The sequence below is a fragment of the Oratosquilla oratoria genome, chromosome 13 (genome assembly GCF_046742065.1).
Source record: "Oratosquilla oratoria isolate Oo_2021 chromosome 13, ASM4674206v1, whole genome shotgun sequence".
Classification (NCBI taxonomy): domain Eukaryota; kingdom Metazoa; phylum Arthropoda; class Malacostraca; order Stomatopoda; family Squillidae; genus Oratosquilla; species Oratosquilla oratoria.
The window spans coordinates 69,379,615-69,396,404 of NC_134789.1; the positions used below are offsets into that span (position 1 = coordinate 69,379,615).

Here is a 16,790-nt window from a genome sequence, read left to right on the forward strand (position 1 = left end):
TCAAATGTATTGTTTCTTGACGTCTACCCGATTTATTTTCTCATACAGAGATTTATTCACACGCGCGGGCGCCCGCACACACACACACACACACACACACACACACACACACACACACACACACACACACACACACACACACACGTACGCACGGTCTACTGGTGTTACGATATCGCACTCGACTGACAACTCCACGGTCTGAGTTCGATCCCCGCCTTGAATTGAAAAGCATCACAACACTGCAAACACGAGGAACTTTCCTGTTCGCCACAAGTGACGTGCCAGTTAGCAGTGGGTCCTGCGACTGCAAACGTCTGTTGATTTTTGTCTCTTACAAGACTTGGCATAGGTCTTGTAGTTCATGAAATACGAAAGCGTATTCACTAACTCCTGTCCACTTTTTGCAATATGCAACAACAACAACAAAAAAAGAAAAAAAAAGAAAGAAAAAAAAAAAAAAAGGAGACATGTACACACGCACCCCACTACCCCTCCCCTCATCCTCACCCTTCTCTCCCCCACCGAAGTCCCAGGTAAACCTATTCAGTCCTACGACCTGCCAGTTGTCCCGAACTCCTTCCGGGATAGATCGTCGGATAGATCGGGGATTACCGAACACACGCGGGCGGTAGGACACAGATTCTGACACACTGACACGTTTGCTTACGAGGAAGAGTGGTCGTAAACATCAATACCTTCGAATCAGGGCTCTCACGTGGTGAGGGGGGGTGGGTAGCATATGCCTTGGGGCGGCATATTTAGGGGGGCAGCAATTCTAGTCTGGACATGCCGACCACAAGGCTGACAAAATAATTATGATAAAGGTCAAAGGAGCCCTGAATATTTCACCGCAATATACGACATTTGCGTTAGAATAAACAGAATATGAAATATTTCCCCTTATCCATTCTGCAATAGGAACATTAAATAATCTTTTTAAAATCTGTTTACTTATTTCAGAAGCCAGTAGCTATAATAGGCAGTAAGGAATGGTGGAAATGGGGGAGGGGGAGGGGACGTCACTGAGAATTTTGCCCTGAGGCGGAACTTATTCATAGACATGTACCTTGCTCCCCTTCCAAGGACACGGATGGACATCCTCCACAGCAGATAGTATCCCACGTGGATACTCGTCACGTGGTAGTGTTCAGTTTAGACATTATGCTCCCTATTAGGGTGTGTGTGTGTGTGTGTGTGTGTGTGTGTGTGTGTGTGTGTGTGTGTGTGTGTGTGTGTGTGTGTGTGTGTGTGTGTGTGTGTGTGTGTGTGTGTGTGTGGAGAGGGAGATAGGAACTAGAGCAACGGCACAGACTCTATAACCCATCTATTAGATAGACAATAACACTAAATGTTGAAACATGAGGAATGTACTCACATATTCATTCGTCCCATCACACACACACACACACACACACACACACACACACACACGTCGGTCGAAGTGACAGCGAAGTTTGGAACTCCAGAATAAATTCAAGTTTCGTCGATCTCAACAACGAGGGAGTACCTTTGTTGTATTAGTAGGGAAAGGGAAATCTCGTGGTGTAGTGGGAAGGTGAAGAAAAGGGAGAAAGGGAGGGATTACTGAGGAAAAAAGAAGGAAATGAGGATGGGGACGAACGGGCCCCGGACGTTAGAAGGGGTGTCAACAAAAGGTGTGCAGAACACACTGACGAGGTAGATCAGGGAAGTAGAGGTGCCAAAAGCAGAAATATAGATAATAGCAGCTCAATGGAAAGAGAAGATAACTACTTTCATGGATTTAATGAGGAAGGAGATGACACACACCCCGACTAGTAAATCTAGAGAAACTAAAAAAGAAAAAAAAATATTAACGAAGCATGGGAGGTTAGGTTTAATCAATTAATACTAGTTACCCAAAGAGTTGATAAACTGGAAGAACTATAGAAGGAGAATCAAAACCTAACTAGAGAAAGACAAAAATTAAAGACAGTTAAAAGAAGTAAAAGATGAGAATGAGGGATTAAAGAATAATAATAAAGAGAAAAAAGAGTGACGAGTTAAACACTATATGAGGACGGAGCCTTTATTTGTACGACGTTTCGCTTATTACAGCTTTTTCAAGTACCTTGAAAAAGCTGTAATAAGCGAAACGTCGTACAAATAAAGGCTCCGTCCTCATATGGTGTTTAACTCGTCAGTCTTGTCGGCAACTGCCACTTTCACAAAAAAAAAAAAAAAAAAAAAAAAAAAAAAAAAGATTCCATAGCAAAAGAAGCACAGGGTTGGAGAAAAGTCCAAGAGAACACAGGGTTGGAGAAAAGTCCATGAGAACAACAAAGTTGTATTTAGAGATATAGTGACACAACAGATGAAAGAACAAACTAAGGACACAGTTATAAAAGTGATGAGAGAGAAGGAGAATATAGTAAGAGACTTAGTGGACAAAAAGAAATGTATAATCACGTTAGGGATGAATGAGAAGCATAATCCAAATAGGAATAAAAGCGTAAAAGAGAAGGAAAAGGTAAACAAGATATTAGAAGTACTTCAAGAGGATGAACAGGAAACAGGGAAAGAAATTGAAGAAATATATAGAATAGGGAAATACAATACAGATAAGACCAGATCAATTAAGGTTAAATTCATATGTATATATATATATATATATATATATATTATATATATTATATATATACACACACACATATATATATACATAACATATCTATATATATATATATGTATATATGTTATATATACATTATATATATATATATATATGTGTGTGTGTGTGTGTGTAACATATATGTATATATGTAATATATATGTATATATATATACATATGTATATATATATATTACATATTATTTATATTTATTTTATTCTATTACAATTTATTGTATTTTATTATATTGTATTGTACTTTGTTGTATTTAATTTTATCATATTACATTTATTATTTGTAAATTAAATATGTAAGGTGGTCCAGTCGTCCGGTACTCGGAATGACTGGAAGAGGAAGGGGACCCGGACAGCTTCGGCAGTGCGGAATACTCGTACCTCTCCCAATTCCAACCACGGACAGTTAATGGCTCATGTGAACACTGTACATTTTCACACCCCTGAAGACGGTTCTAGGACTAGGACCGAAACGTCGGGCATTAGAACTTCCCACTTTGAGTCTGGTATTTACGCTTCTCCCCTTACAACATGGATCCCAGACTCCAGATCTTCGCACACACACACACACACATATATATATATATATATATATTACATAGTCGATAGTCAATTGGAAGAATAGATGAGAAGCGTACTCACCTCCTCCATTTGAAAAGTTGGGTTGTCCGTTGCCATGGTGATTTGAAGGTGCGATCTCTAATCTACTGTGGGGACACTTCCGTGCAACTGTTCTGCTTGTGGGTCAGGGCAACAATGGAGAAAGCTTTGAGGCGACGTTGGCGTGCAACAGCAATATCTCCTCAAGGAAGCAGGGACTGGTTTACCACAACCTTCCTACGGGAATGCTGAAGTTCTTGACTCTATAGGCTGCTTCTTCGTCCTCTTCCTGACTGCTCGCCTTCTTTATTTTGATTAGTGTCGTATCTGCAGTAAATCAATAAGCCGGAATTAAAGCCTGTCATTATATTTATTTTTCTATCTCTGTCTTTCTACATGTCCATCTTTCTTTCTTGGCCTCTCTATTGTTATCTATTTTTTTTTTTTTTTAGAAGCATTAGTTTAGGAAGTCACTTTACACATGAAGTGGACATTCCATTCATTAACGATTAAAATCAATATACCTAGTTAACAGCTGAGAAGGAACATGGACATTTCGGAGAAAGTGAAAAATAAAAAAATCAATTTTATATACTGTTTTTAGAAAGCATAGACATTCTAGTTCTTTTGCTGCATTTACTTGTAAAGAAAATACACAAAATCTCAAAAAGCCAGAAAAAGATGAACTCTTCGTAAGACTGTTATGAATGAAGAACTAGAGGAATTAAGTATAAGCATCAATGAAATATTTGAAATACAAATGGACATGCCCTTAGTTCTCTTAGTTGAAATTCTGGACCCGGCCCAGGGAACGAGTGACAGCCTAGGGGGGTATAAGTGGTAAGGGGGATTGGAAAAAGTGGACGGCAGTGGAACCACCTAGTCATGTATTTACCTTATTATACAGTAGTATACAGGAAAATGAACAACGACCATTGGGTCCCATCTCCTACTCTCGAATTTCTTTTATTATGCCTAGCCTCAAATTCAATTTAATCTATATCCTTGATTTCCAATTATCATAATCAGATTTGAATTTATGTATTGCTCGAGCTTGGGCTATATAGTCTCCTACTCCCTAATCTTAACATACCTAGCCTCAGATTCATGTACAATTCCAACTAATTATCATATTTAGATTTGAAATTATGTATTGTTCAAGGTTGGGCTATTCCCTTCGAAATTATTCCAAGTATGTATGCATCTATAAGGAAAACTGGATTTCTTCACATCCTCTTGACACGAAGTTTTTCTTAATTTGTTCACAGGACCTGTGAAAACCCTCCCATCCTTAATGAAAAGATTTCTTCGGTCAATGCAATCTATCACCTCTATCACCTATAGTGACCTGAGTACCTTAATCACATCATCACTTTTTCTCTTAGTGTGTGTGTATTTACCTAGTTGCATTTACCTAGTTGCATTTACCCAGTGGTATTATACGGGAAGGGAGCGCTCGAAGTGACCCGTCTTTATATCTTTCAACACCAAATTTATTCTTAAATTCTTGAATAATATTTGCACACATTGTTGCCTCATATAATTTATTCCAGATAGCCACCACTCTGTGTGGAAAGCTATTCTTTTTTCAGATCTCTTCTATAACTATCCTTTTTGAGTTTCTTTTCATATACTCTTGTTTTTCTCTTGTCCCACTTTAATAAATCATCTCTATCTAGGACTTCTATTCCTTTCATAATTCTGTAAATAGTCAGTAGTTCTTCTCTTTCTTCTAAGGTTGGTAGTTCCAATTTGGACAATCTTTGTTCGTATGTCAATCTGGAGTGTTGGTGCCATCTTTGTCGTTGCTTTTTGTATTCTTTCTAATTTGTTTATATTCTTTTTAGTACTGGGTGTCCATAGTGTCGCGGCATACTCCAATCTTGGTCTTATCAGTGTAACTAATATTTTCTTTACCATTTCCTCATCCAAATAGTCAAAAGCCACTTTCATCGACCTTGTCTGGTGCAATGTCATTGCTGATAATTACTCCTAGGTCCCTTTCCGAGCTCACTTTTTTTTCACCAATTTTATATTACCTCGATATTCTATTTTTACTTTTTTCCAAAATCCATTATACTACAATTTTTGATGTTAAAGTTCACTCCCCACTTTTGACTCCATTTCCAGATTTTATCTAGGTCTTTCTGTAGTGATTCACAATATTCCTCTGTACTTTCTTTAGTAGTTTTGCATCATCTGCGAAGAAGTTCATATAGCATTCCACACCTTCATCAATGTCATTTATATATATGGCAAACATGATCGGAGCCAATACCGAACCTTGTGGGACACCACTTATCATTTCTTCCCAAGTCGAGTATTTGTCTCTAATTACTACCCTCATTTTTCTCCCAGTCAATAAGTCTTCCATCCATTCCAATAGTTTTCCTTTAATACCACCTATTAATTTTTTCTTAATAGTTTTTGTGTAGTACTTTATCAAATGTTTTTTGTAGATCTAGAAAAGCACAATCCGCCCATCCATCCCTTTCTTGTATTATTTCTATTAATTTCGAGTAGAAGCAAATCAAATTTGTGGCACATGATCTTCCTTGCCTGAATCCAAATTTTGTTGGATTCAGGATTTTTTTCTTTCAGACGTTTAACCCAACTACTTTTGATCATTTTTTCACATATTTTTGTTATTGTGCTTGTAAGGGAGACCGGTCTATAGTTGGATTTTCCTTGTCCCCACCTTTATATATTGGTACAATATTTGCATTTTTCCAGTCCTGTGGTACCTTTCTTTGAGTAGTCAATTATCTTGTATATTATGCCCGTCAACTCATCTATGCATTCTTTAATATCCAGTTTGCAATTCCATCCGGACCGTGTGATTTTTTGACATAAAGGTTTTTTATTTGGTCTCCGATATCCTTCTGTGTCACAGTTATTTCTTTCATTGTGGGATATCTTTCCCTCTGTATTTCCTCAAAGTTTTGTGAATTTTCAATTCTGAATACAGATTTAAAATGTTTGTTCATAATTTTAGTCTTTTCTACATCTTTATATTCATCATTCCCTTGGCGCAGCTTTATATATTTTTTTTGTCTTTTAGTTTACCATTTACATACCTGTAGAATAGTTTAGGTTCTTCCTTGCATTTTTATTATGTCATTTTCATAGTTTCTCTTTTCATCCCTGCGTATCAAATAATTCCGACTGTCGTCCCCGGATTCGAACCTGGGCTCGTGAATTCTCACTGCCACTGGTGATTCTATTCAGGTGTCCCTGCGTATTTTTACATAATCATTTCTTAGTGTGATATATGTTTGTAACTAATTTTTCCATCTTTTCCAAGCTTTGTCTCTTCTATCTTTAACCTCACTATAATATTTGTTGTATCAGCACTTAATGTATACTCTTTCTTGCTTCTGTTTTGGTACGTATTTGTTTATACCCTCATTGTAAATTTCTTTTAATATGTTCCATTTCTCTTTCATCTTTGTTTCTTCATTTAAGAAGTTTTCTCAATTTGCATTTTGAAAGAATTTTCTGAGATCCTCAGAACCCTTTTTGTTGTACAATAGTCTTCCCTTTCTATGTTTCACATTTCTTCTCAAATCAAATTGTTCCTTTAGTTCGAATTCTATTAGTAAATGGTCACTCTTCCCAATTGGTGTTTTGTATTCTATTCTGTCCACAATTTCAGGCTCTGACGTAAGTATTAAATCTAGTTTCGACGGTTCCTCACTGTTTCAATATCTGGTGTTTTTCTTTACCCAATGAGTCATTGTGTATTCAATGGTCATATCCAGTAGTATGTTTCCCCAGAGATCTCCACCTTTCACTGTCATTTCTTCCCAACATATTTCTTTGGAGTTAAAGTCTCCCATAATTACTATATTTCCTCCCTCTTTCGGTAAACCAGTTAGTACATTCTTTGTGTCTTCCAACAACATGGAATGATCACTCTCTGTCCAAGACTGTTTTAGGGGGTACATACATTACTACAAATTTTCTACTTTTGATATCACTGTTTTCAACTTTCATCATAATCAATTCCACATTATTTCTTCCTTCTGTTATCTTAATCACATTTAATCCTTTCTTAGTCAGAACATGACTCCTCCACCTTGTTTCTCCTTTCTGTTTTTCATCCAATGGTTGTAGAGACCTTGCCCCACAGTGTTTGGTGATAGAGGACCTTTTAATTTCGTTTCCACAATCCCCATTATGTCTGAACATTTTTCTAACGCCAGATGGTCATATAATTCGTTCAGTCCTGAAATCATGCCGTCTATGTTGGTATAAGTTTTTTTTCCTTTCTCGTCCTTTTCTGTCTATTACGTTTCCTTTTTTTATATATATATATAAACCATTTTCTCAGCCTCAGGTCCAGCACTCTAAAAAAATACTTCTTTTCGGTCTCCGTTATTTTTTATTTATTTTTTGTTTTGTTTGCTTTATCTCTAAGTGCCTTTTCTTTCTCTTTTTCCTCGTCGCTCATTTCTTTTTATCCATACATTTGTGTGTGTGTGTGTGTGTGTGTGTGTGTGTGTGTGTGTGTGTGTGTGTGTGTATGTGTGTGTGTGTGCATTTCTTATGCACAAGTAAATATTCATTCCTTTGTTTGTCAGACGTGTCAAAACAATGCATGCATGCACATCTTGGGGGCTTTGCATGGCACGTACAGGCACATATAGACACACACAATTAATCTTCCAATCCCTTCATCGTACTTACTTTATCATTACCATTATGGTTGTTGTTATTATTATTATTATTATTATTATTAATACTATTATTATCATTTCTTCTGCACGCACAATATTTCACAAATAAATACACATTCCTTTGATTCTCAGATGTGTCAATACAATGCATGATTTCGGGGCTTTGCATTACATGTACACACGATTTTCCAACCCATTCTTCATACTTTATCATTAGTATTATCAATGTTATTATTACCATCATTATTATGAAAATTATTATTATTATTATCATTATTATTATTACCATTATCATCAATAACATCAATATCACCAATATCATTATTATCATTACTCTCATTACTATTACTAAAATTAAGGTGATGAGATGTACAAGGGGAGATGATGGCAGCAAATTGGAAGCGAGTATTAAGGGAGAGAGGCTGGAGGAAGTGGATAGTTTTAGATACTTGGAAGTGAATATAACGGGAAAGGGAGGAGTGAAGGTGGAGGTGAACGATGATTTTGAGAGAAGCAAGTAAATGCCTTGGGGGAATTAAAAAATGTAATGAGAAATAGATATATGGGAATGGATGCAAAGAGGAGATTGTATGAAGGAGTGATTGTGCCGACAGCACTGCATGGGACAGAAACATGGAACATAAGGGAGGAAGAGAGGAAGAATTTAAATGTGTTTGAGATGAAATGTCTGAGAATTATGTGAGGGGCTACTAGGCTGGATAGAATGAGAAACGAGGTGAGGAGGAGAGTGGGGGGTGGAAAAGGAGTTGGGAGATAAAGTTGCTGAAAGAGTATTGAAATGGTTTGGACACATGGGAAGAATAAGTGATGAATAAAAATTAGTAAAAGAGGTGTGGAAGGCATAGGTGGAAGGAGTGAACATGAAGGGGCGACCAAGAATGAGATGGATGGATGGAGTGAACAGGGCGCTGAGAAAGGAAGGGAGAAGACAGAAGATAGGGGTGAGTGGAGAGTGGCTGTGTATGGATGATGGTGTGATACATGAAAGGGAGTGGTTGGGGGGATGGGGGGGTTAGGGAGTATGAATGATATTTTGACGCAGCCGGAAGGGATTTCTCCCCGTCTTCAATGTTTCTGCATAACGGGACGGAGAAAGGGGGTCGCCGAGTAAATGAAACGGCCTTGCTGTGGATGTGTTGTGTCTTGCCGCATTGGTTCTGACCCAGGGAAGTGGGCGAGATGCAGGGATGACCCGTTATCCAGGAGCCAAGAAATGAGGGAGGGAGGGAGGGGTGGTGAATGGAAATGGAGTATGTGAGGATGAAATGAGTGGGAGTGAATTTATGTCTTTTGACTTCGGCCACATTCCTTGTAAGTGGGAAGAAGTCTTTGGGGGCGAAAGTGGTCTCTGATCCCCACCCCTCAAGGTCTTCCTGGTGGGAGGAGGGGAATGACCTACTGAACTGGGAAGAAGCCCACCTCGAGGCTATCACTGCAAGACCCTTGAATGTCTACCGCGTTAGAAAGTTACCGTGCTGACACGGTGTGATTTAACCGGACAAAGCATCCCCTGACAAAACATCCCCTAATATATCTAACCATTTGGTGGTGGTAATGCGACTGTGGTAGTAATGAGTGCTGGTGGTCGTAACGTCCTGGTGGTGGTGGTTATGGTGAAGTGATGGCGGTGGCGATATGGTGTTGGTGGTGGTGCTGATATGATGGTGGTACTGATGTCCTAGTGGTGCTGATAAAAATAGTAATATTTAGTATCAAGTGGTAATTGTTACGTAGGGAACACTAATGTTATTCATGTATCTTACTATTTTTTACTACATTTATTATATACTTCTACTTGTAATCAAACTGGTTACATACGCTAAGGGGTGTTTCGTCCGGAAGCGTCTGGCGTGGGGGTGTTTTATCCGGGTGACGTTCTGTCCTACACTCACTGACACCCCTACAGACCCGAGTCACGTAGCTATTTTTTGTGTGATTTTGGGCTAATCTTCACTCATAGAAGAGTGTTGATCGGATCATTACTGTTTTCTCTGCCACTAACATATCTCTCCTTTGTGGAAGGTTGTGTTCCACACTTTGGAAGCGATGTGAGTAGTGGAGCAATTAAATGCTGCTTGGTTCTACGGATTTAGTCTAGTAAATTGCAGTCAGTTGTCTTGTCCAGAGCCAATCGAGATCTGCGCTAAGAAGCAAGGCAACTGACCACGAAGGCTGTGACGGTTGCCACTACATAATTTTTTGTCGTACAGTATATATTTACAATGTGACAGAAGTAGGTATTTACATGGTTGAGTGATACACTCAATATTAAACAAAAATATATACAATTATGATATATAGAAGGACACGACACATTTTAACAATGCATGTTGAAAAATAAAATATAAGGATAATTCCTTCTGTAGATTCTGGTCGGGTTCTGGTAAACCTGACGCTCAACAGCCGTTTGGTGCTGCTGCTGCTGCGACGTACGCGACGGTGTATGGCTATATATCTATCTTTTCGTAGTGTGACGCCCTGTGACGTGTAGTTGTGACGTCCTGTGACGTGTAGTTGTGACGTCCTGTGACGTGTAGTTGTGACGACCTGTGACGTGTAGTTGTGACGTCCTGTGACGTGTAACATATCTTCTTCCAACACCTTTACCACCCCTGGGACATCGTAGAGGCGCTGGATCATGGTATTGCAAGAACTACACAAATATATCTTTCGTTGCTGACTTCTTTTTATAGGATTCTGAAATATGTTTATTTTGTGTGTCAGGTCTATGTGTCCGCAACTGTGCACTAATGTTCATTTTCTAAGTTTTATTAAAGTCACTGTGGGATCTTGACGTCGATCGTCTCAGAACGTTTTAGGAAATTTATAAATGCCATTATTTTTTCCCTTTGGGATGCACCATGTTTCCTTTCTCGGTTTCTCTTCTTCTGTGACATTGTTTACCAATGGGTCTTAGACAAATGAATGATTAAGCATTACGCTATTTTTGTTTTGACCATGAACCACCTTAGTACTGAGTACAAGGGATGCCGAGGTCGAAAAGGGTTACGAAATACTTCATTGAGAAGTGCACCGTTTACGAGAACAGCCCTAACGATGTTACTGTAAAAGAGCAGAAAAAAACATGTGGTACAGCTGTCCAGCGGTCAGTTGATCAACAAAGAGTAAAAAAAAAAAAAAGAAAAAAAAGAAAAAAAAAAAAAAAAAAAAACAGACAATGCCTTTACAAATTATCTTTTGTTTCGGTATTTTTTGTATGATATATCTTCTCAGCCTAACCTAGCCTAGCTTAGTGTAGAAAATCAAGGTCTAAATATACAGGTCAGACCGTTTGAATTCTTCTGCGCAGCTTCTGACGTCATTTGGCTGAGTCCATTTTCTCTTTGTGATACACTGAAGAAAACTGTGAAACGCCAAGGAAGACAGGAACTATAATATTCTATATATTATATATCATATATATTATATATTCATATATATAGACAGGAACTATAATATTTTATATATATTTCATATAATATTTGTCAGAATATAACTAATTGCGTGGAGCGGTGCGAGCGAAGGCAACGTCATATTTGAACGACGGACCAGCTTCAACTGACAGCTATAGGACCCGCTAACCCCACTTTGAACAGCCAGGTGACGTTCACGGGCCCGCTGCGCCAACTCCCTCGAAATTCGGTCGGAAGTGGTTAGACCTTATATTCTTAGATCTTGTAGAAAATTATGTGCTTACAAAATTTTCGTAGAGTAGTTGTTTTACACCCCAAGAATATCCCTGGCAGTGATTGTGCGGTCGTCAGCCTTAAGCAGAAAACACCTGGGACACCTAAACTCAACACGGAAGATGGACTTGAGTTAGTGCTTGGACTTAGTATGCTGCGCAGGAGAAATCTGAACACGTGAGACATGCTTGGGGACTGCAGATTAACCCCTTCGCTAACTTTCGAGAATCCTTTCCACCATTAGATAATATAATCTGACGAGACAAGACAAAAACTCACACTTAATGAACAAAACGACAAAAGCTCACATCTTTTATATTGCATACCATACATACATACGTTATACACAATTAGAGATTAAAAACGTCCACTCCAACCTAATGTTGTGGCCCACAGCATCTTATGTAACTCATGCACGCTATGCACTCATGCACGCCAATTTGAAGTAAGTATATTGATGTAACCCTATAGCATTAAACATATCTGTATAGTATCTTTGATTTTGCACCCCCCATCATATCATGATTATTTATATTTGTTTTAGCACTTTTAAACGTCCAGTTAATATCGGCGAAAAAACTGGAGCGACCAAAAGGGAAATGTCCAAATGAACACCGTGAGCTTTACTTGCGAGCTTTTGTCTTGTGAGCTTATGTCGTGGAATCAGTTTGCCCGTCTTATTTTTGGTTTATCTATAAAACATAATGTTAGTGAAAGGAGTTAGGTTTTATTTTTTAACGGCAGGAAATGTACACCAGGACTGGCGAAAGATTTAAAAGTACGTCCCAAAGATTCTTACCAAAACGAGACTAGTAGCACACGAAAAGCATGCAGCGTCTGAAATCGCTTCATCATCTAGGCCAAGGTCTAAATATACAGGTCAGACCGTTTACATTCTTCTGCGCAGCTTCTGACGTCATTTGGCTGAGTCCATTTTCTCTTTGTGATACACTGAAGAAAACTATGAAACGCCAAGGAAGACAGGAACTATAATATTTTATATACATATATTATATATTCATATATATAGACAGGAACTATAATATTTTATATATATTTATATATATATTATATAATATTTGTCAGAATATAACTAAATGCGTGGAGCGGTGCGAGCGAAGGCGACGTCATTTTCGAACGACGGACCAGCTTCAACTGACAGCTATAGGACCCGCTAACCCCACTTTGAACAGCCAGGTGACGTTCACGGGCAAAGACTATATAGGAAAGATGGGAAAGCTTCTATCTTTTACTAATAAGAAAACGTCATCCATCCAGCGTGAATGCGCGCCATCTATCGACAGAGCCGCAAACTATAAATCGGAAGTGGCGTAGCGCGGCTTTCAAATCATACTTAACTTGTATTATATATAGTGTTTATGGAAATTTTAAAACTGATCCTTTCGCTAAAATAATCAACATCTCGAAAAAGTTTTACTTTCTCTTTATAAAATAATTAGTAATTTTATGACTTTTGCATGCAAACAAGACTATTTAATATATGCTTTACACACATGATCATATTTATAAAATCAAAAGTTGGTAAAATACTTCTGCACAATGCATCATTCATTACTAAATATTTGAAATTGAGTAAAGAGTTAAAATTTAAAAGGTTATTTTAGTTATATTTATCTTATTATTTCTGTAATATGTTTTTCTTGTTTGTGCTTGTGCTTGTTTGAACTTTGTATACTTATTCAAGTATCTGTACACAAATTATACAAACAAGGATAGTAAAAGTTTGGTATACATGAGATTCTTTTATTTGCAACAAAGCAATACTGTCTTGTAAAGAACATATACCAAACTAAAAGAAATAACATTATTCAACTTCAAAAATGAACCATACATCAGGCAACCAAAACATGCAATCAGATATTAAATACCAAACGAAAAATTGGAAAATCAGTAATCAAAAACAATATGAAACAAAAATAAACAAAGAAGCAGACATAACATGCATATTAAGCAAAAATAAAGCAAAAAATGTTAACAGAACAAAGGAAAACCCCAAAAGCAAACAAACAAAAATATATACATATGTAGCAAGACAGGTACTGTATTGTAAAAAACATAGACAAAAATAAAAGGATGAACATGCAAGAAATAAGTCACAAAATCAAACAAATAAGATTTGCAATCATATATAAAATAATTTTGCAGAGGATAAAAACATAACTTCTTTGATCAAATTACATGGAAATCACACATTTTAGAGAAAATAGGTAAAATAATGCAACCATATGCTAGTTTTTTATATGAAATTATACATTTGAGCAAAAACCGTCCTTGTTTGAGATTTGGTCGCCTATGAGTGGGTCGGACGGCATTCGTAGCTGCGGTTGGTAATTTTGCAGAGGATAAAAACGTAATTTCTTTGATCAAATGACATGGAAATCACACATTTTAAAGAAAATAAGTCAAAAAATGCAACCATATGCTAGTTTTTTATACAAAATCGTGCATTTGAGTATAAACCGTCCTTGTTCGGCGTTGGTCGGCTATTAGTGAGTCGGACGGCATTCGTAGCTGTGGTATGTAATTTTGCAGAGGATAAATGCGTAAATTTTCTTTGATCAAATTGAATGAAATCACACATTTTAAAGAAAATAGGTCAAATAATGTAACCATATACTAATTTTTATATAAAATTATGCATTTGAGCAAAAGCCGTCATTGTTTGGGTTTGGTCGGCGTTGGTCGACTTAGGTAATTTTGCAGACGATAAAAATGTAACTTCTCTTTGATCAAATTACATGAAAATCACACATTTAAAAAGAAAATTGGTCAAATAATGCAACCACATGCTAATTTCTATATAAAATTATGCATTTGAGCAAAAGCCGTCATTATTTGGGTTCGGTCGGCGTTGGTCGACGTTTAATGAGACCGTAAAGGAGCAAGCATAACACAGAGAAATCATTCAACAAAAACCGTTAAATCTTAAAACTACCAAAGAAGCAGTCACAACCTACCAAAAAAGAAAAAAAAAAGAAAAAAAAGAAGAAGAAACATACATGCGATTCAACTTTTTTTTTCTTCTGTGTATTTGGTCATTTATTCAAAATTAAGATAAAAGTTTATAACTTTACCACATAAGCTAAGAACATGACATAACTGTATCAAAGTTGCTGTGTCTGCCTGGGACTGCCATAAAGATATGGTATGAATTTGACATGATCAATTCATATTTCTAGATATTTGTAAGGTATTCATCTATAATTTTCATTTCCAAGCTAAGTGACACTGCACTGAGTCTGGCATAAAGATAAAGATTTTAACTATGTTCTATTTTATTCCTCCATTTTCTGTTAAAGTTTCCATGTATTGTGTATGTTGAATCTCTTACCTTTCTCTATCTTTAGGAAAAACTTGAAGTATTAGATGGGGAAAGGCATTTTTTTCTTTTTGCACACCACACATGGGTGATAGTTCCGCCCACACTCCATGATTGAATGTCCCGCTTAATTGTAAACAAACAGACGATGCAGTTAAAACTGGTGATTGGCGTACACGCCATCTAGTGAGAGAGCCGCACAGTAAAATGTATGTGGACGATGCGGCTCTCCGTGTGCTTTCCCGTCTTTCCTATATAGTCTTTGTTCACGGGCCCGCTGCGCCAACTCCCTCGAAATTCGGTCGGAAGTGGTTAGACCTTATATTCTTAGGATCTCCTCACCCAACGTAAACGTGAATAGAATCAATTACCTACATCTGTTCCAAATAACAACGGGAAGAAAAACACTGAACCATTGTTGAGATTAATCTGGGTGGAAGGTCAGGGCAACATTAACAATGTATGATATATAACAATAGTTACATTCGAAGCATCGAAGATAAACAAACTTAGGGAAGGTCACGCGCAAGGTCCATATGGGATCACAAAAATAAGAATTGTCCGAAACAAATGTATTTTCCTTACTATAAATGAGCAAATGAAAGGCTACCATACCTTATTATTATAACGTACAAACATAAATAATTACTTAATATTGGTTAACTGGGATCATTATCATAAGAATGATCAAACACAGACATTTTCCTGACCATTAATTAGCAAATGAAAGGCTACCCTCTCTCCGAGGGCCGCAGTATAGCTAATCTAAACCAACAAACAAAATATAATGGACGAGAGCAATACTGTACAAAAATAGAAGCGCCGGTGGGATAAGACATTCCATAACAACAAAACCCTCCGCACGCGCGCGCGCGCACACACACACACACACACTCGACGGCGCAGTGGTAGCGTTCCCTCCCTATCACTTCCTTCTCTCTCTCTCTCTCTCTCTCTCTCTCTCTCCCTCCATACCTCCTTCCCTTCCTCTCCCTCCTACTACCCTCGACTACCTAAAGTTCTAAACCAACAAACAAAATATAACGCACGAGAACAATACTGTATTACATTGTCCACAAAAATAGAAGCGCCGGTAGGATGACATTCCATAACAACAAAACCCTCCGCACGCGCGCGCACGTACACATACACATACACACACACACACACAATGTCGAAAACAAAAGGTAAACGTATTTTGAAGAAAAAAAAATGTTTACCTACAAAGGTCTATCTATATACCTGCATAAAAGGGAGGTAGCCAATTCAGAGGCACGTACCTATTCCCTCCTATCTTATTCCCTTCCACACCCCACACCCCTCCCATCCCAGCTGCTCATGGATGCCGGGTCATCCTTGCATCCGCCAGCTACCCTGGGTCAAACGCAATGTAGCAAGACCCAGCACATCCACAGCAAGGCCGCTTCACTTAATCGGCGTCCCCCCCCCCTCTCTCTATACCTTTATGCATAAAGAAATGGGGGGAAATCCCTTCGGGCTACGTCACAATATCATTCACACATAAACACCTCCCTTCCTTGCTTAACAGTATCATAAATGCACAGCCATTCTCCACTCGTCCCTGTCTCCTTCCTTCTCCCTTCCTTGCTCAACAGACATTCACCTCTTATTCTGCGCCCCCTTTCACCCCATCCATCTATCTCATCCTCATAAGAGCATAAGAATGAAGGAGACTGCAAGAGGCCATAAGGCCTACACTAGGCAGCTCCATATCCATCACCACCTCACATCCCCATCCATATAGTTGTCTAACAGCTTCTTAAAAGAATTGATAGTTTCAGCGCTCACTACATGGTTAC

The 16,790-nt window shown here is 38.0% G+C and overlaps 1 protein-coding gene across 3 annotated transcripts in view; it reads right to left on the minus strand.

Annotated features, from left to right (window-relative positions):
- Window positions 1–16,790, minus strand: part of LOC143032486 (solute carrier family 23 member 2-like) — an 81,448-nt gene that overhangs the window by 49,914 nt on the left and 14,744 nt on the right. Inside the window, exons 1-3 of one of the 3 annotated variants that reach the window (XM_076197355.1) lie at window positions 9,763–9,778; window positions 9,484–9,631; window positions 3,287–3,571 (exon numbers count right to left, since the gene is read on the minus strand). In XM_076197355.1, the coding sequence (XP_076053470.1) occupies window positions 3,287–3,322 (36 nt within the window). In that variant the 5' untranslated portion in view covers window positions 3,323–3,571; window positions 9,484–9,631; window positions 9,763–9,778. Of the gene's footprint in view, window positions 1–3,286; window positions 3,572–9,483; window positions 9,632–9,762; window positions 9,779–16,790 lie in introns of those variants that run through there. The other 2 variants (XM_076197354.1, XM_076197353.1) reach the window with 2 other exon arrangements.